We start from the raw sequence: 10,618 nt of genomic DNA, 5'->3' as shown, positions 1-10,618 counted from the left end.
TGGATGGGCACTATCCTAGGTGCAGGAGGAAGCTGAGGTCTCCAGCATTTGACTCCATGTTTCAGTGGCACTGGTATCACCCTGCCCTGCCCCGGGGCAGCTAGCCCTCACTGGAATCAGCACACAGACCTTTCCAAGCAGTGTCTTATTCTGATGTTTATTCATTAGCATCAACCTCGCCTTGAAGTGAAACCCAATTCCAAGTCCCCGGATGCTCTCCAAGGCTGGCAGGGGCAGTGCCATTGCTGTAGTGTGAGAGTGAGAAGGCCCAGGGGCGGGAACGCTGACGGCTGTCTGCTGTCTGCCCTGGCTCTCCCACTTCTCTCAATGGGGACAGGTTGTTCTAAAGTCCCACCCAGTCAGGTCTGAGGGGGTGGCCAGGCCTTGTTTTCTGGCTCTCAGCAGTGGTACAGTCTGTGCTGGGAGCTCACCCGTTTGTCTGGGGCTACTCAGGGAGTAGGCCCTGAGCTTTGAAGAGCCAGGTGGACTCCCCCTATCATCTACAGGCGCAGCCTCTTAATGTCCTCACTGCGGAAATCTATGCGCAGAGCCAGCACTTGGCGCACTTCAGCAGGAGTGAGGCGCCAAGTTAAAGGGCCAGAGTTGGCACCCCAGTAATCTAGAATCTCTGTCACCTGTGAGGAAGAACAGAAACCAGTCAGCGGGGCAGGGACTATCCTGAGGGAAGGGAAAAGGTGCCCTGCGGAGCTGGATTGCTAGTGGGCATGAGGGAGTTGCAGGGTTCCTTTGCATTTTTCCAGTCACCATTTCCTGGCTAGGCTGAGGGTGCCCCACATACCCGCTCCAGATTGAGGATCGTAGCCATCTGGGAAAGCCGGGCAAACTTGTCTCGGATAGTCCAAGTTGTCACAGTTGTGAGATAAGCAATGAGTGACCTCAGCTCCTTGTCAAACTGCAGACCACCCAGCTATGGGAAAACACAAGCCCTATTTAAACATTTTTTTTTTTCCTTTTTCTTTTTGCTGGTTGTAGGGCCTGATCTCTAGGTCTGGGCACTGTCCCTCAGCTCTTCAGCTCAAGGCGAGCACTCTACCACTTGAGCCACACAGTGCCACTTAAGGCTTTTTCTGCTTATGTGGTGCTGAGAAATTGAACCCAGGGCCTCATGCATGCAAGGCATGCGCTCTACCACTGAGCCACCTTCCCAGCCCCTTAAACTTATTTTCAATAAAGCCTTGCCTTGTGACCAGAAGACCTGCAAGGCAAGGGTATTTTGGCCTCAGGTGGTACCCTGTGGCTCTAGTTTGTTCTAGTGTCTCAAAAGCCAGGACAGGACTGGGTGAGGATATGCAAGGCCTTCAAGTAGTAGAGAGGACACAAATCCTAGGGTGGCATGGCTTGTCTTCCTCAGGCTTGCCCCTTTGACCTTACCCTGTTGAAGGTGGATTTCAGCACCACTTTCTCCAGCTCGACGGCGACAAGGCTTGTCATGAGGCCGGTCAGGCTGTCATAGATGACTGGAGACAGGTTGGCCTGCATAGAGGCTTGACATCAGTGGAGGTCCCTCCAAGCCCCTCTACCTCTACACTGCAGTCCTCAGTGGCAGGGGACAGTGATGTGGGGTCATGAGGGGTGTTTCAGAGGTTGGGGTGTGGTAGGGTTTTTGCAGTCTTAGAGCTATAATGAATAGCCACAGGCTGCTGGTAAGGGCAGAGATGGTAATTCCACAAGTACCCACTCACCTTGAATTCTGCCATTTGCTGCTCCAGGTTTAGGATGAATTGCTGTACCCAGGGGTCATTGGCCTCATAGTCATTGAATTCTTCCTATTGTCAGAAAGCAAGGGGGGAATTACCAGGAGCTTCTTTCTCCCTAGTTATCATTTACCTCCACCTGCCTCAGCTCTTTCAGGCAAATGATTTAAGAGGTCATTCCTCCCATTAGCTTTTGACACCACCAGTTTAAAACTAGCTTGGGTTCCAGGCTGGCAGTAACTGCTAGGGCACTGTACCTCTACCCAGCAAACAGTTCTGGGGGGCAGCAGCCGCACACACTGGGGCAAGGTTCCTGGCCATGTGTTCCCTCTTGCAGTTCATGCTGTACTGGGGTGACTCACTAGGTCAGGGAAAGAAAGCTGCTAAGTCTCTGTAAAGTAGGCTAACAAGAGCCTTGATATAAGATGAGTAAGGTCAAGGCAAACTCTTGTCACATGTCTCTTTGAGCTCTTCTGACTAAAGCCAACCATTTCCTGGGAGGTGCCTAGTCTTTGACGGAGAGGAACGTGAGCTGGGCAGCACGTAAGGTCTAGTCTCTTCCCATGATCCCACTGCCCTCCTTGGATTTGGGGGCTGAGGAAGACTGGGCTTGTAGCTGTTGGCTGACCTCCTCGATGTTATGAGAGACGGAGAGAAAGGTGTTGATCCAAGGCTGAACCTGTGGCTTGACTGCTGTGGTGTTGAGCTCCGTCAGCCCTTCCTGTAGGACAGCACAGAGACAATCAGACACAAACCCACCCCTCCCTCAACTGCAGGGTCCTATCGAAGCTGAGGTTCTCTACAGGCCCCGTGGGAAGCAGAGAAGGGATCATGTTAATAGAGGCCAGATCATCTTTTACACAACTATGAAGATTCAGGACCAGATGAGTCGTGAGATTATCCTAGCTCTGAAAAGATTCCATAGTGTCTGGTGCTGGGCAGTACCTGGGATTAAGGTCAAGAACAGGTCACCACACTGTTCATTTCTTCTGGGCATCTTTCTGAACCCTCTTGCCATTTGGGGGCCAAGTGGAGATTGGTCAGATCCTGGTTTGTCAATCTGACAACTGTGCTGCTGAAAAGCCTTTAGTCTCAAGGGATTTATATAACTCGGTGGCTTACATGCTTCTCCCTCCTCCTGTGCTCCGTGGAGGCCATGGGAAACCAGTCACCTCCAGGTAGCAGCTCAACCTGGGGCTTACCTGCAAAAGGTCTCGGAATTTGTTGGACACTGCAGCCAACTCAGAAAGGCAGCTGTCAAACTTGGCCTGAGCCTGCTCTCCTCCAATGCCCTGGCTGAAGAGCTTGGTGCAGTCACTCTAGGGGAGAACATGGCTTTAGACAACTGAACGCATCTATATCAAGTGGAGATTTGAGCTGGAAGCATGGCTCAAGTGGTAGAATACCAGCAGATCAAGTTAGCCAAGCAAGTGTGAGGCCCTGAGTTCAAGTCCTGGTATGTACTAAAGGAACAACAACAAAGACCATATACCAAAACTAACATAGCAACTGACTTTGTGCAAGGTTTGGTGAACTTTATTTAATTTCTTACATTTATAGAGAGCTTTGTTATAAAAAGTACTTTTCCATTTGTTTTTATTTTTTTGCAGTGAGTGCTGGGGACTGAATCAACAGCCTTGTACATGTTGAGCAAGTGTTCTACTACTGGTTTACATGCCCAGCCCAAATCAAATAATTTTTTTTTTGTCTGTCATGGGGCTTGAACTCTGGGCCTGGGCTTTGTCCCTTAGCTCTTCAGCTCAAGGCAAAGGATCTACCACCTGAGCCATAGCGCCACTTCTGGTTTTCCGAATGGTTTTACTGGAGATAAGAGTCTCATGGAGTTTCCTGTCTGGGCTGGCTTTGAACCATGATCCTCAGATCTCAACCTCCTAAGTAGCTAGGATTATAGGCGTGAGCCACCGACGCCTGACAAATCAAGTAATTTGTTAAAACAAATTTTATTAAAAGCCATCCACTTTTAAATGATTATAAATGAAGAAATAGGGTGCAAAGGACAAAGACTGAAGCTAGATTTTTACTATTCCATGTTTTATGTACTTGAAAATTTTGAAATAAAATGAAGTAATTTCTAGAATTCAGAAGTAAAATAAATCTAACAAGTTAACTGTATATTATGAAAGAACTATGTTACATTACTTAAAGCACAGTAATTTAACTTATGTTATAATGAATATTCTCTAGGTTTATAAAAACAAAAATTTTAAACTGTTCTGAGTAGTCTTACTGTTGATTCTAAAAATAACTTTTTAAAATCAACTTTTCAACCCTGTTTTCATTAGAGCACCCAAAAACCAAAAATAGGGCTGAGTGGAGATCTGTATCTCATTTTATAGATGAGAAAACTGAGGCTCAGGGAGTTATAGAACTTGTCACATGCCAACACTATGTGTTAGATGATATGATTTGAATTCTGACCTCCCAACTCCTGTGCTAGAGCTTTCCTCACAGGTCCATAGAGGCCTTTCTACCCTATCAATCACAATGAAACCCGGCAAGTATGGCTATATGTCAGGGAGTGCATGTGTCCCCACCGGCATGGTTCATAGGGCTCTCTCTCTCTCACACTGGGTAGCTACAGCTGCTGAAAGCTCATAGACAATTTCCCCTGTACCTCCAGAGTCTTCTTGAGAGTGGAGATGTTTTCACTGCAGACTTCCACGTTGTTCAGAGTCACCTGAGAGATGAGGAAGGAAGAACATGACATCCTACTTACTGGGTACGCTGTCTACTCCAATGGCCAGACTGGCTGATAGTTGCATTCCCTTTGGGTCCGACTACGGCTGGCTAGACTCGGCTCACAAAAGCCCGCATCACTGTGATTAGGTGGGATGCTCAGATCTCATGCTGGCATCCCACAGTCAATGTTGAAGAATCATGCTGCTCTTGGTGCTGCTTAGCTACTGAGTGCAGATGGGTAAAGCTAAAGATGGCACATAAAAACCAGCAAACATCACAAGTTTCCAGGGAAATAACTGCACTGTCATAACTGCAGAAGGATGAAGGCTGCAACATAAATGTTTCCAAGGCACTTAGGGCACTAAGAATAGTTGTCAGGAGGAAAAAATGGATTGGGCTCAAATGGTATTGATTTCAAAGTTTCCCTTGTATTGACAGTCCTTGTAAGCATGGACTCATTGGGCTTATTCCCTGCTTCTGGCAAATGATATGTCAGTACAGTTGGTGAAGTTATCTTGACAGCCAAAGGAATCAAAATGTCATAAAATAGACCATGTGTTGGGAGAGATGACATTTTAAGTGCTTGGTATTAGGAAAACTAGAAATCTTGTCACCAAGTATTTAGCATCACTTTTCTTTTTGGATTTATCTTCTATTCCTTTCCAACAATAAAACCTTCTGAATGGAGGGCCCTAATGGACCAACAAATTAAGCAAAGGCACACTGGCCAGCCTTGTGGACATGGGTGATCCAGTGGTAGAAAATAGGACTGGATGGAAAACAGGAAGGCAGAAGGTTTAGGAGGACTTAAAGGACAACCAAACTGCTTGGTGCTGGTGGCTCCCTCCTGTAATCTTAGCTACTCAGGAGGCTAAGATCTGAGGACTGTGGCTCGAAGCCAGGTTGGGCTGGAAACTCTGTGAGACTTGTACCTCCAATCAACTAACCAAAAAGCCAGAAGTGGAGATGTGGCTCAAGTAGTAGAGTACTAGCCTTGAGCACAAAAAAAAAAAAAAAAAAAAAAAGCCCTGGGACAGCATTCAGGCCCTGAGTTCAAGTCCTAGGATGTGTATGTACATGCATGCACACACATACACACACAAAACCAACCAAGCAAAGATATTTAGCTTTGATATGGTAGGTTGCAAGAAGCCAATGAAAGCTTCTGAGCACAGAAATGAGGGAAAAATGTAAACAAAATAAAAAAAGTTTGTCAGTTCATGATCATATGATGCTGGAAATTTTGTCAGAGTTCTCCAAAGGTACCACATTTCAGAGGCAAACAGTTCTTGGAGCTGATTTTCCTTTTTGGTGGGGAGAAAACTATGGCATCCCAGATGGATAGAACTCATGCCCAAGGAAAGCATTTTCAATGCCAGGAAGATAGTGGCTTCACTGAAGCAGCCTTCATGTTGGATCTATTTAAGGACTACTGTGGTTCCCCTGCTCGCAGATGAGATATTAGTAAGCCTAGGCTCTGAAAACAACAGCCAGAACAGTTGGCTGTAAGAATCTGATAGAAGCTAAGGATTTCTTCTAGAAAAATGTATATACTCTGTGGACTGTTGCTTATGTCCTGTTATTGGATGGTTCTTCTAGCCTCTGAACTTTAGGAGCTAAACTGAGAGTTTAGTCAGTGTGGAGGATGGAGTACAATAAGCCTGTGACAGCACTGTTTCCTTCATGTCAAGAAAGTATGTGACAGCTGGGTGCTGGTGGCTCACACCTGTAATCCTAGTTACTCAGGAGGCTGAGATCTGAGGATCATATTTCAAAGCCAGACCGGGCAGGAAACTCCTTGAGAATCTTTTTTTTTTTTTTTGTCGGTCGTGGGGCTTGAACTCTGGGCCTGGGCGTTGTCCCTCAGCTCTTCAACTCAAGGCGAGCACTCTACCACTTGAGCTACAGCGCCACTTCCTCCTTGAGAATCTTATCTCCAATAAACCACCAGAAAGCCAGAAGTGGTGCTGTGGCTCAAGTGGTAGAGTGCTTGCCTTGAGCTGAAGAGCTGAGGGACAGCGCCCATGCCCAGAGTTGCCCTTTATGGGTGGGCTACCATGCCCAGTGCTAAGGTCTTCAGTAGAGACTCCTTCCAGAAGAACTTGACAGAAAACTAGTCTTGGTAGGCCTAAAGGATTGACAGCCACCAATACCTTGGGCCTTTTCTTACAGAAGCAATATGAAGGCTTGGTATAGATGTTACAGATTGGTCTTGTGACAGATGCTTGGCAAGCCAAATACTGAGGGGCCCTTGAACAGCTGGGTAGAGGTCTTAGGAAGAAGCACTCAGGAAAGCTGAGGAGCCTTAGCTTCTTGCAGGGACAAGTGTATATCCTGGCTCTGGCTACTCAGAATAGGTTCCTAGGTAAGAAAGGGTGTTAGAACCTTCTAGGAGGAACTTCTTACAGTGTAGCTTAGAGGTCATAATTTAACCTCTCTGCAGCTGGGGATTGAATGCAGGACCTTATGCCTGCCAGGCAAATGCTCGAAGCTGACCTACCCAGTCCACAGCTTAACTTTTCTAGAGAAACCCAACTCCAACCTGTGGGGCCACCTACCAGGAAGGACAGTTTGGCCTCGTCAGTGCTCTCAATGCCTTTGGTGTCAAATTTTCCCTGCTGAAGGCTGCTGTGCATGATGCTCACAGCACTGGTCACCCCGCGCTGGATGTCCTGTAAGGTGGTGGCTGGGAAGCCCATCCGTAGCTTGTTATGCAGAACATTCCTGGGGAGGCAGGATGACACATGTAGAGTGATAATGCGCAACCTGGCTTTTGGACAGCAGGGCTAAGCACCCTTTCTGTGCTCTAGCTGCTCCAGTTGCTCTTTTGGGGGAGATAACCAATCCTAGAGACCACTGTAGGACACCTCTCAGGAGTCTGGGTATGACAGTGAGCAATGCTTCCTCAAGACCACTAAGATAAGTATATACAGAGGAGAATGGCAAGGTTTTTGGTGAGGGATACTGAGGTTTGAACTCAGGGCCTCATGCTTGCTAGCCATGTGCTCTACTGCTAAGCCATGGCTCCAGGCCTTTATTGCACTTATTTTTGAGATAGGGTCTTATTTCCTGCCAAGAAGAATGCCTGGACCATGATCCACCTATTTTAGGCTTTCTGTAGTAGCTGTCATGACAGGCATGTGCCCACAGTTTTTCCCACTGAGATGGATTCTCATGGACTTTTGTTTTTTCCTGCCTGGGTTCGCCTAGAACTATGACCATCCTGATCCCACATAAGATAGAATGGCAGGCATGTATCACTATATCCAACTAGTGTTTAAGGAGGAGGTGTAGTGAATCATAAGCAGCATCTTTAATTCCCATTTCTGCATGGGGAGCAGGAAATGTTTCTCCCATTTCTCCCCATCTTTACCGTTTATTACTAAAACAAATCCTGCGAAACTTAAAAAAAAATCATAAGCAAAAAGAGAAGAAACAAATGGGTCACAGTAATCAACTATAACTAAGACATTTGGGCCTAGAAAGCCAATCAGCCATACTTGAAGTAATCTTCCAGTTCAGTGGTGGCGAGGTTGATCATAGCACAGAGACAGTCGATGCTAGAGCTGGAGAGAGCCCGCCCAATGCACTTCTTAATGATGTAGAAGACATCATCCACCATGCTGGATGTCAACTGGCCCTTCTCATAGGTATCCAGGGCCACAGCCTATCCAAAGGTAAAATACTCAGTAAACATTCTAGTTCTACACATTCTACATGGCTTTGGTTCATTAGTCCTGGTTCTGCACCTTTTTCTATACCTTTCCCGTATTTTTCCTAGCCTCTATACCTTTCCCATATTATTCTAGCCTCTACTGAACACTACATTAGGAAATTTAGTATTTAAGGCCTTAGCCTTGGGAACATCCATTACTTAGGAGGTTGGACATAGGAGAGGCTACTTACACTAAGAGGGATTCCTCATCCACATACCTATAGGGAGATGGAGGCAGGGAACAAGTAGATTCCATGGGGAGCTGAGCTGGGTTTATTGTAATGCTAGAAGTCTTAGCTGGGTATATGCAAAGTATGATAACTCCAAAGACTCCTCTTACTATATAAAGCAATGCCTCGCAGTCTGCATGCATGCATGCATGCATGCAGAGATATTTTCAGAGCAGAATCAAGAAACATGACAAGCCTCAATCATTTCCTTCAACTTGGTTTCTTAGATGGCAGCCTCATTTGTAAGAGATGTGTTCTGTGTCCTACCTTATTAACAGTCTCCCTCATGAAGTACTCTTCCATGGTAATATATAAGCCAATTAGCTCTTGCATGGTACAGTTCAGTAGGCAATTATTGAGCAGTTTGTCCAGGCACTTCTGGTGCTCTAGGAATAGCCAAGAAAGGAATATTCACTTTTTTTTCTTTTTGTTTTTGTCTGTCATGGGGCTTGAACTCTGGGCCTGAGCACTGTCCCTGAGCTCTTCAGCTCAAGGCTAGTGCTCTACCACTTGAACCATAGTACCACTTCCAGCTCTTTTCAGTTTATGTGGTGCTGAGGAATCGAACCCAGGGCCTCATGCATGTGAGGCAAACACTCTACCACTGAGCTACCTTCCCAGCCCGAATATTCACTTTTTTTCCCCAAGGGCAAGGGAGTAACATTTTCACTTTTATTCATGTCCTCTTCTAATCTTCCTCCCAAACAGATTCATATATTACTTGGCTATAATCACAGTACTTTATGTGGTTTAGTCTGACCCTAAACTCCTGAGCTCAAGAGACCTCCTGCCTTAGCCTTTGGAGTAACTGAGGATATAGGTATGTGCCACTGGACAGAGCCAGGCAGCAGTAGCTCATGCCTGTAATCTTAGCTACTCAGAAGGCTGGTTTGAAGCTAGCCTGGGCAGGAAAGGCCATAAGACTCTTTAACCACCAGAAAACTGGAATGGTGCTGTGGTTCAAAGTGGTAGAATGCTAGCCTAGAGTGAAAAAGCTCAGGGACAACACCCAGGCCATGAGTTCAAGCCCACCACTGGCAAAAAAAGAAAGGAAAAGAAAAAAAACTCAAGCAGTCAGCAAGGTTCAGTAGCATTAGACCAGGCTACTGAAGAGGCTGAGGTGGGAGAAGGTGTTGAGAATTCGAGAACAGCCGAGGCATAATGAGACCTGATCTCAAAACAATAACCCTGGAGAACTATTAATGACATTACCCTGTCTTATCTTTTTTAAATATCACTTACCTCTTCAAAATTTGTGACTTGTAGACCGGGAACACTGAAAAAGGAGTTGAGTGGAAGGCTTTCTTTGTATTGAATAGTTGTTTTATTTTGAAACAGGGTCTCACTATGTGGCTGGTACTGGTCCTTGAATACAGGGCTCTGTCCCTTAGCTTTTTTGCTCAATGTTGGCACTCTATCACTTGAGTTACAGCTCCATTCCTGGCTTGTTTGGTGGTTAATTGGAGGTAAGAATCTCATGGACTTTCCTGACCAGGCTGGCTTTGAACTGTGATCCTCAGCTCTCAGCCTCCTGAGTAGCTAGGATTATAGGCATGAGCCACCAGTGCCTGGCATTGTACAGGTTCTTTAAAACCTGTACATATCTCAAAAAAAAAACTTAAATAAAATGATTAGAGTTAAGTTGGCCAGAGATGCACTGAGGCTTTGTTATTTCCTTAGCAAGAGATCTGTGGTTTACAGAATATGAGAAACATGTTTTACCTTGCTTTACTTCTTCGGAGGCCATGGAGTCCCCCACCTCAAAATCTGAACTGATTCTCTTCCTGAGGAAGCGTAAGTACAGCTCACTGCGGGCATTCATTAGAGTGACTTCAGTAAGGATGGGGTCCAGTTCCCTGAAACACAGAGCCGAAGGAATAAGAAGAGCTATAGGACAAAGAGTTTCTAATTCTCCATCCCCTTTGGGCCTGTAAAAGTAACTGCTAGGCATTGGTGCTCACACCTATAATCCTAGCTATTCAGGAAGCTGAGATCTGAGGATTGCAGTTTGAAGCCAGCCCAGGTAGGCAAGTCTGTGAGACTCTTACCTCCAATTAACTACTAAGAAAGGTGGAAGTGGAGCTATGGCTCAAGTAGTGGAGCTCTAGCCTTGAGCACAAAAGTCCAGGGACAGCTCCCAAACCATGAGTTCAAGTCCCACTATCAGTGCGTGCATGTGCACATGTGCACCAACACACACACACACACACACACACACACACACACACACACACACACACACACACACACACACACAC

At 46.1% G+C, this 10,618-nt stretch overlaps 1 protein-coding gene across 1 annotated transcript in view; it reads right to left on the bottom strand.

Moving 5' to 3' along the window:
• Positions 1–141: 141 nt before the first annotated feature.
• The window catches only part of Cog4 (component of oligomeric golgi complex 4), a 22,569-nt gene continuing 12,092 nt past the window's right edge, over positions 142–10,618 (bottom strand). Inside the window, exons 7-17 of the mRNA XM_013012683.1 lie at positions 10,083–10,247; positions 8,628–8,746; positions 7,916–8,082; positions 6,974–7,139; positions 4,351–4,413; positions 2,918–3,034; positions 2,344–2,436; positions 1,704–1,787; positions 1,393–1,494; positions 800–928; positions 142–635 (exon numbers count right to left, since the gene is read on the bottom strand). Of these exons, the coding sequence (XP_012868137.1) occupies positions 501–635; positions 800–928; positions 1,393–1,494; positions 1,704–1,787; positions 2,344–2,436; positions 2,918–3,034; positions 4,351–4,413; positions 6,974–7,139; positions 7,916–8,082; positions 8,628–8,746; positions 10,083–10,247 (1,340 nt within the window). The 3' untranslated portion in view covers positions 142–500. The remainder of the gene's footprint in view (positions 636–799; positions 929–1,392; positions 1,495–1,703; positions 1,788–2,343; positions 2,437–2,917; positions 3,035–4,350; positions 4,414–6,973; positions 7,140–7,915; positions 8,083–8,627; positions 8,747–10,082; positions 10,248–10,618) is intronic.

The sequence above is a fragment of the Dipodomys ordii genome, unplaced genomic scaffold (assembly GCF_000151885.1).
Source record: "Dipodomys ordii isolate 6190 unplaced genomic scaffold, Dord_2.0 Scaffold18, whole genome shotgun sequence".
Taxonomy (NCBI): domain Eukaryota; kingdom Metazoa; phylum Chordata; class Mammalia; order Rodentia; family Heteromyidae; genus Dipodomys; species Dipodomys ordii.
This window is presented reverse-complemented; position numbering and strand designations above follow the sequence as displayed.